This window comes from Ambystoma mexicanum, chromosome 3q (genome assembly GCF_040938575.1).
Source record: "Ambystoma mexicanum isolate Mex_15411 chromosome 3q, UKY_AmexF1_1, whole genome shotgun sequence".
In the NCBI taxonomy this organism is placed as follows: Eukaryota; Metazoa; Chordata; class Amphibia; order Caudata; family Ambystomatidae; genus Ambystoma; species Ambystoma mexicanum.
In genome coordinates this window covers 1,067,894,433-1,067,910,967 of record NC_090926.1, presented here as the reverse complement: position 1 = coordinate 1,067,910,967, position 16,535 = coordinate 1,067,894,433, and the positions used below count along the sequence as shown (strand labels likewise).

At 43.7% G+C, this 16,535-nt stretch overlaps 1 protein-coding gene across 3 annotated transcripts in view; it reads left to right on the top strand.

Moving 5' to 3' along the window:
- The window catches only part of MAFG (MAF bZIP transcription factor G), a 317,483-nt gene that overhangs the window by 112,259 nt on the left and 188,689 nt on the right, over positions 1-16,535 (top strand). For all 3 annotated transcript variants that reach the window (XM_069655303.1, XM_069655306.1, XM_069655305.1), the window contains exon 2: positions 16,360-16,424. In XM_069655303.1, coding sequence (XP_069511404.1) covers positions 16,389-16,424 — 36 coding nt within the window. In that variant the 5' untranslated portion in view covers positions 16,360-16,388. The remainder of the gene's footprint in view (positions 1-16,359; positions 16,425-16,535) is intronic.

Here is a 16,535-nt window from a genome sequence, read left to right as displayed (position 1 = left end):
GAAACCCCTCAAGTAGATCTATTCGCGACCAGGGCAAACCGGAAGTGGGAACTGTATTGCTCAAGGGAATTTACCCTGAGAGGAGTTCTAGGGGACGCGTTCTTAGTGGACTGGGTATTTCCACTCCTTTACACTTTCCTCCAGTCCCTGTGATTCCTCATGTAATCGGGAGCTTGAGAAAGTTCAGGAGAACCATGGTCCTAATTGCCCCGGACTGGGCCAGGAGGAGGTGGTACCCAGACCTTCTGGACATGTCCATCTGCCCTCCAATATTCCACAAAGAGAGGATCTTCTCTCGCAAGAGGAAGATCAGGTTCTCCATCCAGAGTTCAAGACACTCAACCTTCACGCTTGGCTTCTGAGAGGTTGAGATATAAGGATTGGGACCTCCCGGATGACGTTATGGAGATTTTGCTTTCGGCCCGAAGGCCAGCAACAAAATCCTTATACCAGTGTTGTTGGAAGAAATTCAGTAACTGGTGCAGGGATAAGAATGTGGATCCTTTTTCAATGTACCACTCCCATGGTGCTTTCCTTTCTATTACATTTAGCCGACTCTAAATTGGAACTATTAAAGGATATTTGGCAGCGCTATCTATTTTCAAGCCCTCCTCAGAAGAAATTTCATACTTTAAAATGCCCTTAGTTATCCAATTTCTTAAAGGGTTGACAAATGTGTTCCCTCCTACACCTTTCCAAGTTCCCATTTGGGATTTAAATTTAGTTTTAAAGTTTCTTACGTGTGCCCCTTTTGAGCCTTTACATTCTTGTCCTTTAAGGCTCCTAACTTTAAAAACTGTTTACTAGTGGCTTCAGCCTGCAGGATGAGTGAGTTGCAGGCGCTCTCTTGTAAGCCTCCTCACACGATTTTCCACAAGGATAAAGTTATTTTAAAGGTCAAGCCTTTTTTCCTACCTAAAATAGTTTCAGATTTCCATCTGTCACAGAAGATCACTTTACCTTCCTTTTATCCACCTCAGCACCCTAGTAAAGAGGAGGAAAGATTCCATAGACTAGACCCTAAAAGGGCTCTCAGCTTCTACATCTCTAGACTGGAAAGATTTAGACAATCTGATCAGTTATTTGTCGGTTATACTGGACACAAATTGGGCCTTGGTGTTTCCAAACAAACCTTATCCAGATGGATAATTCTAGCAATATCTGAATGTTACAAATTGGCCGGGAAAGAGCCTCCAGATGGTTTAAGGGCTCATTCAACCAGGGGCATAGCAACTTCCACGGCTCTTCAGAGGGGTGTCCCAGTGCAGGACATTTGTGCTGCGGCCACTTGGTCATCTATGCACATTTTTGTAAAACATTATTGTTTAGACTCCACTTCTTACCAAGGGGGCCTTTTGCAAAAGCCGTCCTTCATTCGGTACATAACTAAAAACTCTGGTACTCCCTCCTCCAAATTACTACTGCTGTGGGAGTCTATCTAAAATGAGGAATACGCGGGAGGGCACAATCCATTTGAAGAACAGGTTACTTACCAACTGTAACGTTCTTTCGACTGGATGTTCCTCCCACAAATTCCTCATCGACCCTCCCAACCTACCCCTCTGTATAGTTTTTACGCTTTTTGCACTTGTACTTCCTTAAGAGCATGACATCTGTCGACACCTAATACAACTGATGTGACCATTAACATCGAAAAAACAGAACTGAATCCAAAGGGCGTGGCTCGAGCACTTTATACGACAGATGACGACGCCGCTCGACGACAGCCTTCGAGGGACCAAACTACGCCGCTTCTAGCACACCGCCCTCTGGCGAAAAATGTTTCCGAAAAAGCAGCAAGCTGGCGAATGCATCTAAGATGAGGAATACGTGGGAGGAACATCCAGTCAAAAGAACGTTACAGTTGGTAAGTAACTTGTTCTTCTCTGTGAAATAAGGGTACGAAATAACTCTGCAATCAGTCTTCGTTGTTTTAGAGATAGTAAACGCTACTCCTTCAGGGTAGAAGATCTTCACACTCTTGGCATGCCACTAGACATAATAGCATCGCCAAGTTTCCTGACAGCTGTGATCGTGATAAGCTCTCATTCTCTGGCTATCTCAGAAATAGACGAAAAACGTCTCTAACATCCTATAAAATAGCGTACTTGGGTTCTGGCGGTTTTCTCAACTTTATACCCTTGAGGAGTCGCAGGACTGCTGGATGCTCCCCTACAGCACCTCCTTCCACTTTGTCGTGTCTGGCTGAGATGGCAGATTTATAGACCCCTACCGTTCTGTAGGCACAGCCTTCTTGAAACCTAGAAGCTAGGAAATTCAGGACCTGCACTACAGTGGCTGAAATGGGATCTAGACAGTGTTCTGTACACCAGAGTGCCCAACTGTTCCTTGCAGTATTATAGCTCCTAATTGTGGAAGGGGGCCCAGGAGTCTCTGATACAGTCTGCAGCGAGTTCCGAAATTCCTGGCAGGTCACATCTCCTCCTGAAACCCTGCATGCGATTAAACGCAACGTGCCTGCTCCTATCAGAGGGTGAACTTGCCCGGTTGGACCGAGCAGAAGTTCCGGCCGATTCGGAACTATCCTGGGGAAATCCGAAGAAAGTTCCATCGCTACTGGAAACCAGGCCTGTGCTTTCCAACATGGTAGCACCATCACCACTTCCGCCCTGTCTCTGCGGACCTTCGCTAGGGCTCTCGTGGTCATTATGAATGGTGGGAAGGCATAGTGTACTGCTCCGCACCACGGTGTAAAAATGCATCCGTACCTGCTGCACTCGGGTCTATCCTCCAGCTGAAGTACCTCTGTGTCTGAGTGTTCAGTCTGGATGCAAATAGATCTATGTCCAGAGGGCCACATAATTCCTGTAACTCTCTGAAAATCTGTGGATGAAGTCTCCAGTCGCTGGAGTCTACAAGATGCTGTGAATTCCAGTCTGCTACACTGTTCTGATTCCCCAGGAGATACTCTGCCATTACCGCAATTCTGTTCAGCAGACAATAAATACCAGGAATCCTTCGCCAGCTCGGCACACATCTTGGATTTCGTTCCTCCTAACTTGTTTATATAGCGTACAGCTGAGATGTTATCCATCTTGAGCAGCACGCAGCATCTTATCTTGTCTCTCGCGAATGCGCGGACGGCGAAAGAGCCTTCCAGCAGCTCGAGGCATTTTATGTCTAAGCTTAATTCCTCGTCTGACCATTTTCCCCCTGTCTGAATGTGATCGCATCAGGTTCCCCAGCCTGACCTGCTCGCATCTGATACTATGATGATGTCTCAAACGTCCCCCAAAATCGCCTGACCGTTCCAGGCCTCCATATTCTGCAACCACCACTGCAGCTCTGTAATGGCTTTGTGGTCCAGATTGACTAGCTGATGGTAACCTATACCTTCCCGAATGTGCCTGATCTTGAGCCTCTGCAGCGCTCGATAATGAAGCAGACCTGGAAAAATAGCCTGATTGGAGGCTGCCAGGTGACCCACCACTCTGGCTAGATTCTGAAGCGAAATAGTCTTTTTCGCTATCACTGCTCTGAGCTCCTTTTTTGCCCTCACTTTGTGACCTGGGAGTTCTAGTATCGCTTTTACGGTATCTACGGTGAAACCTAAAAATTCCACTTCCTGGACTGGTACCAGCTGAGACTTTTCCAAGTTTACTAGAAAACCCAGCGGGGATAGGAGCTTGAGAATCCCCTGTATGTCTCTCGTGAGAGTAACCTTGTCGGACCCCATCATGAGGCTATCGTCTAGGTAAATAATGATGCAAATACCTCGCTCTCTTATGGCTGCTGCTACCGGTTCATACATTTTGTGAATGCCCTGGGGCCCGATGTTAGGCCGAATGGGAGACAAGTAAAGCGCCAGATCTCTCCTTCCCACCGGAAACGGAGATGCCTCCGAAATGCTGTCACTATCCGACACATGTTGTTGAGAAAGCCCTCCCCACCTTGCATGTCATTCTCTACCGCATTCTTCTCTACCAATTTCACTAGTTCGCTTTGCAAAAACGCTTTTTCCTCTCGCGGCATGCAGACTGGATGAGGCTTCCTCCTCTGAATTGGTTTGCCTATGAAGTCTAAATGAAGGCCTGCTACTGCTTGCAAAACCCAAATACAGACAATAAGGGTACCCCTGAGGCTAATGTGGATATGGGAGTAGAAAATACTAATTAACATACAAAGAGAAAATCCACATTTAGAACAATATTTATTTCATTGTTAATTGTTTACAAAAATTATGTACTTGAGGAAAAGGGCTTGGATTAGTGCTTGAAAAGTCGCTGGAGGAACAACAAAGTGAGAGTAAACTCTAGTGGAGTTGAAATGTAATGTTAATACACTTGATTTAAGAAAAAAACCTAAAACAACCAAAATCATATAGCATAGTTCAAAATCATACAACATAGTTTGTTGAAGGTATATATAAAGAAAGGATGCAGATTTATAAAACTGAATTCATAAGACTACAGGTGAAAGTAAACAGTTGAGTTGAAGTAATCATAGCAATTATCTCGCATGGTTAACTGAATGGCAAAAGTGGAACAATTCCTGCTGTGTAGACAAAGAGTCAGGGTATTGTTTCGTATTAATCCTAATAGGATGCAGTCATTTATACTAGACTGTAGACCTGTTCGATATTTGGACAAGTCTCTTAATTTGTCATCTGCCAACGTGTGAAGATTTTGAATCTTTTTGAAAAAGTAGCCAGTGCTGATGTAGAGTACTGTGAAGACCTAGTCCAATGTTGGACTGTTGAGCACTGAAAAACACGTTTCGGCTATGCCACTGGTTGCAAAACCCATGCATCGTTCTGTAAAGCTTGCCATTCTCTTACAAAGTGGAGAGTTCTCCCTCCAATACGCATACTTGGTGTACTCACCGCCTGATATATTGGGCTGCTGTAAGGAACCTCTCCCTCTGCGACCTCTCGGGTGTCTTGCTCTGGCCGGGAAGAAAGTGTCCTGCTGATATCCTCCCAGTATTGGGCGCGTGGCCCTTGGGGTCTCCGCTGATAATTGAATTGACCGGACGAACAACTCCTGTAATGTCTGGTCCCTACAAAAACTCGCCCTTATGGAACTCTGTGCTTTTTCCAACAAACTGTGACATTTCTTTTGCAAAAGGTTTGCCGAAAAGAAGTCCTTTTGCGCCCTCCCCTGCTTCATAGGAGGCTAAGTCGCTGAGTTTGCCGTCAATCTTCAGGAGGACGCCCCTTCTACTCTCAGAGGAGAGGGCGCAGTTGGTGTTTCCCAGTAGGCACACTGCCCTCTGCGCCCAGTTACCCAAAGCCTGGGCATCCACTGCGGTCCGGTGTCCTTTGCTTTTTCGGCTAAATCCATAATTTTTGCCAGTGGTCCCGCTAAATCCAGGACCTTGTCTTGGCAACCCCTCCACGTGTAGTCGACACCCTTCCTGATGTCCCGCGCGGATTTGGTGACAAATGTGACCATCTTGGGGTCGAGATCTGGTGTCTCCGCCAGCTTCCCTGGCAACTCTAGTCTTGGACATTCTGACCTCATACAAGACCGAACTTCCCTGTCCAGGGGCTTTCTAATATGCTGGGCCATAATTAGTGCTACTCTCGGCGATAGCACCCACTCTGATGACTTCGGGTGCCTAATGGCCTCTGGGTCGAACATATCCACTGTGTTCTCTTCCTCTTTGGGAACATTTAGTTATATGGGATTACAGATGTCTTCTCATCTTCGCCTCCTTCGTCGTCAGGGGCATAACCCTCTTCGTAATCCCCTGAATTGTCCACCCCTGGGGCAAGGGGTCTGTCTTGTCGATCTGCACGAAAATGGCGGGAAGCTTTTTTCAATCTGGCGACAGGGTACATAGTTAACCCTATCTTCCGTGCCCTGGGGGGGCGGGGTCAAAGAGTCTGCGCTCTTCCGGGCTCTCTTACACCCCTTCTTATCAACCTTTTTCTGGGGGTGTCCTGCTGACGTCCCCTCTCCAGGGCTGTCTGCTCGTCTTTTTCTGGCTGTTAGCTGTTCCTGCTGCTCAGCCATGAATGCCTCCAGCATATCCAACATTTGCATTATAGGTTGCACCCCTTGAGAAACAGGGGTTCTCAAAGGGGTTCTCCTTGAGAAACAGTTTGCATCAGTGCATAATTGAGTCCCCCAGTACCCTTTTGAAGCTGGGGGATAACTCTGTGTCCTGCAATGTGGGTTCCTCCTCCCACTCACTCCACTTTGGTGTGGTGGACTGTGATTCTCTGGGGTGTGAGTATTGAGCCATTTCCTTTCTGTCAGCAAAGCCAACTTATGGAGAGTCAGCAATTCATATGTGGCTCTGAACTAGGGATGTAACGGTATTACGGTATACCGTTAAAGATACCGTGAACCACTTAATTGAACAATAATAACCGTCACATTGTTTATACCGTTTACCGTTCATACCGTCAAGTGTGCTTTTCAATCTGATTTGGAAAGGCTGCAGTAAGCAAGTGCTGCGCAGTCTTGGTAAGGCATTGTTGGATGTGCCGTCTGCCAAGTAGTTTCAGTTTCAGAGGTTTTTAATGCCATTCCATAAACCACACGTGCCTGACACAAAATCAGTATGTTAGCAATAGGAAGAATAAATACAGTGCCAAGAAGGAAAAGGGTTTACTTTTTCTTTTTTTAATTTACATTTTTCTTTTACAGCGCTCACACAGCCCGCAGGCATCGAGGCGCTGTTAAAGAATTTGTTTTTGTTTTAGTTGCGTATTTATAACGCGCTTAAACACCCAGAGGTTTCTAAGCGCGGACCCGGGGATCGAACCTGTGTTGCTTCGTGTCGTCTTGCTTCCAATGCACGCACGTTGCCGCTGAGCTATCCTCCCGGGACTTTGGGTTGGCGGCTTTGGGGTTTATATATTTATAATGGATAATGTTTTCTAAACATATGACAATGGGGGATTTCCCTGGTTCTATCATTGAATTTACATATAATAAGTCACACTACGAAATGTACTCATCTCTGTGGGTATTCCCTGCTGCCATACCAAAGGGTAACATGTCCATGATTACTGAGCACCTTTTGGCCCGGAAGTAAACTAAAGGCTGCAACGTAAAGAGAGAGTGCGTGTGCATGTGTGTGTGTGTGTGTGTGTCTATGCGCACAAGCGTATACTACCATCAGACTCCATTGATCTGTGGCATGCAGGTTATCAAGATGGCACCATGTTCATCTTCACCAGTAGCCAGTGGGGGAGCTAAAAGCCTAAAAATGATAACCTAAGAAAAGCTATTCAGTTCGCTTTGCCAGTCGCAGCAGGGCTCTGCTTCCCCCCTCCTCTCCACACGTGTGTTTGTGTTTGGTGGAAGCAAGGGGTGGCATTTCAGTGGAAAGTATGTGGAAAAGCCCAATTCTGGCCCTGGGTGCCTGGTTTTGTTTGTGATGATAAATCTGAAAATTTATGACCTTTTTAGAAAATATTTGTTAAGGTTAGTTAACTCCACTTGCTATACCACGATAACCATGATATACCGTCATTTGGCAAGAAGGTTATTGTACCGTCATAAAACAAATACCGTGACACCCCTACTCTGAACAGAGTCAAAAGTGCCAGAGACTCTGTGCCTTCCAATCTGCTCACTTATGAAAAGCGCAAAATCTATATTTTTTTCCTTTTTTTTTCTTTTTTAAAAATTTCTCTCAAACTCTGCCTAATCGAATGCGCTCCACTTCGCTACGCACAACAAAAGAAATGCGAGCGTTAATCCGACCCGGGGGATGCCAGGAAGCTTGTTGGACTCCGGCTCCTCCAGGTCCTAGCTCCTGTCGTGTTTGACGGCGCGAGCCCAGGCGGGAAACTAATAGAACGGGAGAGCGGGCTGGCTGCCTTTTTATGAGCGGCTTTGCTTGCGGCTCCACCACGACTCCCCACAAAACTTAATATACCTCAAAAGCCCCAAATGGATGAGCTGAATAAAGCTGCCAGCGCGAGTCACACGCGCGCGCCCTAGCTACTGACTTCTCCTCAGCCCGTGCTGTGACGGAAGAATCATATGCACTCGCGAGTGTCCCCCCCACAGGTGATCGTATTACTGTACGGCATTAGCAAACATTTCTTGTAATATAAAAAGCATTCCTTCAAGTGAAGACTAGATTCAAGCTTAAATTTCAAAGCAAATACTGATATATATAAATAGTACTTATCTCCACAATGGCATCAAAAGGAAAGGAGAAGGGACCTGAAGCTGAGAGTGGTTATACCCCAGGTAGGACACTGATAGGTGGAGAGGAGAAGGTCAGGACTACTAAGTACTTGATCATGGGGGTCGTAGTCCCTTGGTTACATGTCTGGAGTTTATTTTTTGATACTAGAACTTTGAACTTGGCGATTTCATTTTTTCCCGAGGACATGCTGTAAAAAATTAAATGTGAAGTTAAAGTTGATGTTTTAAAGTGCTGGTATGGCAGTATTAAAGAAAGTTCAAGCATAATGCGAGCCTCCCGTTTTGTCATAGAATTAAGGGCTACATTCAGTATCTTTCTCCTCTAGTATTGAATATTATCAATTCCTCCTTTTTGCAATTTGTTGTTCTTTAATGTCTTTAGGAGCTTTGGATTACTCCTATCCTTAAAGCGTGACTTGATCCTGAGGCCATAGGGAATTATTGCTCTAAAACGACGTTGCCCTTTTTACTTAAGTTTCTCGATAGGGCACTGTACCTTCAACTTCAAAAGCATATCAGCGATAATCTATTGGGGGAACATCAGTCCAGTTTACGTTCCATGCATGGGACACAAACCGCAATGCTAAATCTCAGAGATAACCTGGTCAAGATCGCTGAGGAGGGCACTGTTCGACCTATCAATGGCTATCGACTTGGTTGAACACTCTGCTTTTGGAGAGGTTAGGCAGTCTCATGAACTGCTCAGAGCAAACCATGAAATGAATGTTGTCTTTTCTCAGTCATAGATCAGCAAGAGTTGCTACTGGGGGGGGTTTCAATCATGGCTTGAGACACTGGTATGTGGCGTCCCACACGGTGTGGGCTTTTGTTTGTTTTATTTGTATTTATATAGCGCACAACAGTCCGAGGACATCGTGGCACTTGTTACAGTACAAAGCTTAGTTACATAGTCATTATATATATATATGTATGTATGTATATATGTATGGTACAAAATAGTTATATAGACGTTGGTAATATATGTACAGGTTGCAATATAGATATACATCAGAATTATATTACAATTAAGAATGCCAGGGCAAGGCTAGTTGAGGAAAGTGGCCTTGAGGTTGTTGCGGAAGACCAAAGTTTTAGTGCAATGTAGGAGAAGCCTAGACCTCCAGCTGTAGCTCTCTTTATGTGTGGTAAGTGTAGCTGGTTGGTGTACTGGGCTCTGGTGGGGCGAGTGGATGTGGTCCTGGATAATGCTTCAGATATGTAGGGGCGGTTTTGTAGATACATCTGTGTGTGATGGTGAGGATTTTCAGAGTGATACGGTCTTTGAACTGGAGCCAACGTGCTTCACGTCTGGCGTGAGATATATGGTTTCTTCAAGGGAGGCTCAGCGCGGCTCTGAGTGCATTATTTTGTGTGGTTTGCAGTTTCACCCACTCTGTTCAACATTTACATAATCCTTTGTTTTAAATACGCGACTGAGTGGATGTGAAATGCACAAATTATGCTGACAACACTCGCTAGTGTTCGACCACTCTGGCAACTACAATCTTGATGCAGGGAACTTTAATAGAGTTATCCAAGATTGGATAGTGGAAAACTCCCTTGCCTTAAACAATGACAAAACTGAGCTTATGCTCGTTGGCTCAGCTAGTCGGCTAACACAGTTGGACAAGAGAAATATTCATCTAAAAATTGCAAATTGTATTATACAAACTAGCTCTCAAGTCAAGCCTCTGGAAGTTCTTGAAGACCCGACTCAACAAGAAACGTGTTGTTCAGGTGAAGACCTCATGCGCTTATGTTAATAAACTGTTGCGACAAATTAGGCCATATCTCAGCACCTCCAACCTGACATCTGTTGCATCTGCCCTGGTTAATACACGCATTGATTACTGCAACAGTCTACTGATGGAACAACAAAAGGTAATATTAGAACACTTCAAGTCGCCCATAATGGAGCGGTTCGAGTAATCTTAGAAATGGATAATAGAGATCATATAACCAATGCTCTAAGATCTTTGCATTGGTTGCTGGTGTGGCAACGTATCCAACATAAAATCCTCACCTTTGGCTGTAAGTGCATCTCTGGCAAGGCTCCTGAATACCTTAAAAACATGTTTATGTAAGGCACCTGAATCAAGAAATGTAGGCATTAGAGGAATGGACATGCTTGCTATTCCTAGGCACAAGCCTAAATGATTTGGTGGTAGTAGCTTCAATGTCTGTGCACCTACACTTTGGAATTCTATCCTCCAAAGTATAAGCAAACTACCATGTCTAGCTAATTTCAAAAAGGCTGTAAAAACACATATTTTTAATTCTAAGGATTAAAAGGTGCCTCCTCATAGTCTGCTCCCTCTGGTATGAACTGGCCTGTTTTCTTGTCTGTATGTCTTGTGCTGTTATTTTTTTGTGTAGACTGAGAGCTACCAGCGTGTTGCGCTCCATAAGAAATGTACTGATAATGCTAAAAGGGTGCATGATATACCATGAAATTGTGTCAACCTGAAAGAAGCATAATGAGGAATACCCTATTTAATAAAGAGTTGGCTCCATATTTTATAAGTTGTCAATTTACTGAGCAACAACAAAACAGGATATTTATTACCTGTGACCTCGCCTGTGTCTTCTGGTTACAAAATATAGTCTATTTCTTCTCAGATGGAAGAACAGCAGTCCTATACCTAGGTTTGAAAAGCCTAAAGTGGGGTCATGCCTCCTCTCAGTTTTTAGTTAGTATGCTTTGGTTATATAACTTTACACACAGAACAATTGAACAACAAATAATCAACCGTACTTATAAATAAATTGCATTACTTTAAATTCAATATAATACAATCCTACCCAAATTACTTCATCTATAAGCAGATGTAAACCTTCTAGTCTAGTCCAATCCGGTTTCAGTAAGCCAGTAAAATAAACTTAAAATTCAATTAAAAACACCAACTCATAGTCACCGGACAAAATTCAATGTCCTTCTAATAAGGCCATGTCGTCAAATAAATACATATTCAAGTACATAAACATCTGCACATTCATAAATACACTCAAACAACCAATCAGTCAGACTCCGACTCTACCAATTTAATAATATCAATCACAGACTGATCCATATATATATATATATGGATCTCATGCTGGGACACAATGTCAATACAAGGCGTGCAGATTCAACTTGCTTGCTCAAAAGGCAAAGTCTACATGTCCTTTTATTCAATGGCAATACTTCCCATGTACCTGTATTCTTCAGCAATTCTTATAAGAATGAAGGTCCTTCTTATGACTGGGGAGGGAAATTGCAATATATATTGTTGCAGTTTTTAAAATGGAAGAACATGCGAGAAAAGGTATTGAAGGACTTCATACTCCAACATGTTTATGATTTTGTACACAATGCCATTCCTCCACAGACCGTTTGAATTTGCCCAATAAAACACCAACATTTTTAAACCAATTCGGAACCCAAGCAATTATTGCAAACAATTCTTCACAGCTACCCAGAAAGATGGTTACACTTCTAGAACTCTTATTCAGCAACTCTCTTTGAATCAAATCGAAGATGGAATTTTTCTCAGAACACGTGATTTTAATGTACATTGTGCAATCAATATTAAGCCTAATTCAAGGCGAATAGCTTTTACTGGCATTGCTTTGGAAAGGACCAGTGATCTACACTAGGTAGCACCTTCTACTTTATCCGCCCATTCATCACAGTATATTCGTAAGTTACGAATGGCTATCACTAGGGAAGTTGCTTTTTTTTCCGTTGGCAAACAGCACAGTTTCTTTCCTATCATTTGTAATATCATAACCAAAGAAACAATATTGAGAAACCTTTTCCATTTGCCCATATATGCCCAGATGTTTTCCCTTGCATCGGTCGTTTTGCCAAAGGACACATACTTTGATTTGTAAAGGTACACTATCAGGCCATTCTCATTCGTGTACATTAAGATCGCTAGGACACTTCGAGTTATTCCAACATAAGTTGTTTTGTAGACTACCAGGTCATCGGCAAAAGTAAGCCACAGAACATGCCACGCTCCTAATTTTGGGGAAATATTGTTCACTCCTTCAGAAGACTTTCCAATGCCAGCCAAAAACAAGTTAAATAGGTTTGGGCACACAGCCTTGCTTCACCCATCACCCTATCTGAATACACGAAAGTCCACGATAGCCATTTATCGAACTCGCCCGATCGTGTTTTCATGTAATAATTGACATAACATTAACAGGGGTTTAGGTATCTCCCATGTCTTTAACTTCTCCCACAATTTGGCTCTGCTTATTGAGTCGAAAGCTGCAGCAAAGTCCACAAAGAGGATATATAAGGGAGGGCTGTGAGACTCTTCTTGGGCAATCAGTGCATTTACAATCTAAATGTTGAAGATAGTAGAGAGAGCTTTACGAAGTCCCACCTGTAGACAGTTCAAAATATTTTTATCACTGACCCATGCATTCATTTCCTTAGATACACAACTAGAAAAGATTTTGCTAGCCCCATCGAGAAGCGAAAGTAATAGATAATTTTCAGGGTTGTTTCTACAGCATTTATTGTGTACAGGGATGATAATCGAGGTCTTCCAGGAATCTCATTATTTTTTGGTTTTTAAAAACAATACTTAGAATTTGCATGAATGGTATAAATAATTTACCAAACTAGTGGATGTCGCATCATGCCATCATGTATTATTAAATAATTCAATGTGGAAAAAACAGCAAGGTTTGTGCACAGTTCTATAAATTAGGCAGAAAATGTTTACAGGTATTTTTCCACTGCATAGAAAGAACTTCAATGGGTTGGTAAAAAGCCTATCTAAACCTAAATCTAAGGATAGGAGCAAACTATGACCATCAAATAATAGTAACGCAGTCCAAGTGGAGTCTGTCAAATACTAATAAACCTATTGCCAATCATTACTTCTAAATACAAAATGGTGTGGGATAACCATGTATACAAAACAAAAGTGTTCAAGAAATGTTAAGTAATGATAGTTGAGCAGTTGGCGTCCCTTCCCCACGTTTCCAGCACGGGGCAAGACAGCACACGCAGGCTTCGCACACACTCTAGCTTCTTGGCCATGAGGTAACAGTTCAACACATAGGCATTGGAGCCTTCCACCAAAGTGTCTCTCGCAACGACAGTCACTTTTTACAGAGGGCAACAAAACACACAAATGTTCCTTTCCTTTGTCACGGTTTCACTTTCACAAGTTCAAGACTGGTCTCCCTCCTTCGGGTTCGGACCACAGGTCCCCGTCGTCCAGGCTCAGACCGCTTTTCTACAATGTTTACAATTTGGTCTCCCTCGTTTGGGCTTGGACCATGGATCCCCCTCGTCTGGGCTCAGATCCCCTTTTCCACAGTATTCACAACTTGGTCTCCCTCCTCTGGGCTCGGACCATGGATCCCACTTGTTCGGGTTCCGGTTCCCCTTTGATGCCAGAATGGAAGACTGTCGACTGTGCAATGGGTTTTTGCTTAAACCGTCTCAGGACCACTCCAATTTACTTCACACAATTTACATTTCACATCGATCTTCTGCTATTGTTTCCTTTCGTAACTACTGTTCCTAAATGTGTTTTGCCTCACTCAGTGTGCTCTTGTGCTCCACCCTTTATCCGTGTGGGGAAGTGTAATGGAAGTCAGGTGTGGAAGATTGTCAATAATTGCCTGACCATAGTATTGGGACATGTCATGTACACGGCTCCGGTGTGAGTCTGTTTTCTCCCAGAGCGGGCTGTCCATGTAAAAGTGCTTGTGCAGGAAACGGAGGGGGGAGTTGAGTTTATCCCACAGGGTAGAATGGGATGAAAGATTTACAAGGAAGAGAGGGATACAGCGTCTCGCCATCTGGTGTCCTACTCCCTCTCCCTGAGGACCCCTCACCCAGGTGATCCTCCCGCGCTGGTCCACCCCCAGGAGCTCGATCCAAAAGCAATGGCCGTATCTTGGCCACCTGGATGACAAGTCCCCAGGGACTAGCGGGCGAGTCCCCATCTGGTTTATGACAATCCCTAATGAGGCTTGCAGTGTTTAATTTTAAATTTGACCTGTGTTCCTTGTGGTCATGCCTTTGCACATCCTATAACAAGGACATGTAGTAATTTGTCTTGCAATTTTAAGAACAAGTAGGAGAAATGTTTAGTGTCCATAAAGTGTTGTCCTATGAGAATGTGCAGTTTATTCGCAAATGGCCATTCTGAAGTCTTCCGCAAGGATAGTGCTCCTTTTACTCTGGCAATCCTCAGCAACTTCTGACCATATATAGGTCAGATTTGTTGGTATGATCTCAGCAAGACATTCTCAAGACTAAACGCGTGCTGTGGTGTCTCTGACAAACCTTTGTTTTTCTAGAGATGCAGGTGCTTAAGTATTGTTTTGTGAATAATGGACTGTTTTACTAAAGTACTTTTTTTTTTCTCATATTGCTGGTGCTTTCATTTTTCAGAGTCCCATTCTGTACGTTAGACTAGCCCTTTTCTGAGTTTGAATAAGGTATCCCCTCATTTTGTAAGGTTGAGACATTAAGGGGAGATTTTCCTTTGAGGCCATTGGATGCTGGCTTGCAAAACTTCATAAAGTACTGCAATCTGTGGGTTCAGTGCATAATGAAGTATATAATGCATCTACCGCTCCTTTTTTCTAGATTGTTCTGTGGGCAATCCGGACCAGACTTTCCCACTTGGGCATGTTGGAGAAACCAAAAGCTATAAGTAATCTGCCTTCATGTAGTCTTTTATTATCTTTTTTTCATCTTTTTTTTGTATTTGCTCTGGTGGCCGACATATATATATTTTTTTCATGGGAGATCAGGCTTGCACAATATGCTCTGTGCCTGTCTCTTGACAAAGTTCTTTAGCGTGGTTTCCACCTCGAGCGTCAAACGATGGTGCAAATAACAATCACGCCAATGTCGGGAGGCGGACCTATGCTCAGGCTGGTCGGCCGTATCCAGCCATGTATGCCCCAGGATGCGGGATGTGATAGCCATAGTGGTTCTAATGTAGAGATAACCTCAATCGGAAAATATTGATCTTTCTGCAGGATTTACAGAATTCTTGTGAATTCTAGGCAAGATGTAGATTATGTGAATTCTGGGATTTTATTTAAAAAGAAATATGTTCCTTCTCGCTCAGGTAATCCTTCTTCCATAGCCAACTTGGTTAAATCAAGAATTTAATTTCTCATTCATTAGGCTACGCATTTTATTTTAGTTATTAAGTAATCGTTTTCAATTTCACCAACTTTCGTGGGACTTTATATTACAATTGCACCTTCTTTGTCTACCAGTTTGATGTTGATCTTATTTCTTGTGTAGTCAGTGTTTTCCAGTCCGAGCTCGAGAAATACTCTTTCTGGAACCTCTTCCTACCAATAGACGTGTCAGTCTGGTCTAAAACTACTTTTTCAAATGTTAAAATGTCACATGGTAATGATGGCATCTGGGGTAAAAAAAAATCGCGATAGAAGTGTACGACCAGGGGCATCTGATGTTCCTTCATAAATATGTTGTGCAAAATGGTACGTTTTCTAAAATAAAAAATAATTGCCTATTCTCAGCCTGACTATTCTTTGGGGTTTTCACTTTTAATGTGTTGGAGAGAGGTTAATAATGGGTATCTCCTCTATTGTCTGTAAGTCTCCACCGATTAGAAACATTCCCAGGTGCCCTACTTTGTGTATCCCAGATTCTCTTTGAAAGGCAGGCCTCGCTGGACACCTCTGCCTGAAATAGATTGGATTGTTGAGAGTCGTAGCTTTGCTGGCTTATATAGGATGTTCCAGGCATGTCAATCGCTCCTGCTGACCCACTTGAGGGTGGGGGATGGTGTCTGGGAGCGAATCTGAGAGTAGCACATTCCTTTGTTTTGTCAGGCTAACCCAGCAGTGACTTTCTCTTGAGGCACAGGACCCGTTTTAGGGGCTCAGTGGTTCTGCTGTCCTCGGTGTGTGAGCATAGTGCTTTGGGTGAACATTTTCTGTCCTTTTTTCAGGTGTCTGGAAAATGGTTAGGGTAGTTTTGGTGTAGGGGACCTCTCTGGGCTGGAGGTACTACGGGGCGGAGAAGGGTGCTTTTGTGGGTAAAGCGCCTAAGTTTGGCAGGGATACAGAACAGCAGTCTCTTTTCCCTGGGAGATAGTAGTAGGTGGGGGGACAGGTTGCTTGGAAAGATTATGGCATGGTTGGCAATGTCTTGCAGTAATTTTTGTTTCACCTGCAGTGTGGTCTAATCTGAGTTTTCTTGTCCTTCTGCTCCTTCCAGGGCTGATTGACTGAAGAGGGCCTCGTGGTATGACGACCCCCAATAAAGGAAACAAAGCCTTGAAGGTAAAACACTTACGAAAACTCTCAACTAAAACCGCAGGTCCGGGCAGATGGTCCTTACTGTTACTACCTTGGCTCCCTTGCAAACCAGTGGTACCAAGCCTGCTCACTTCC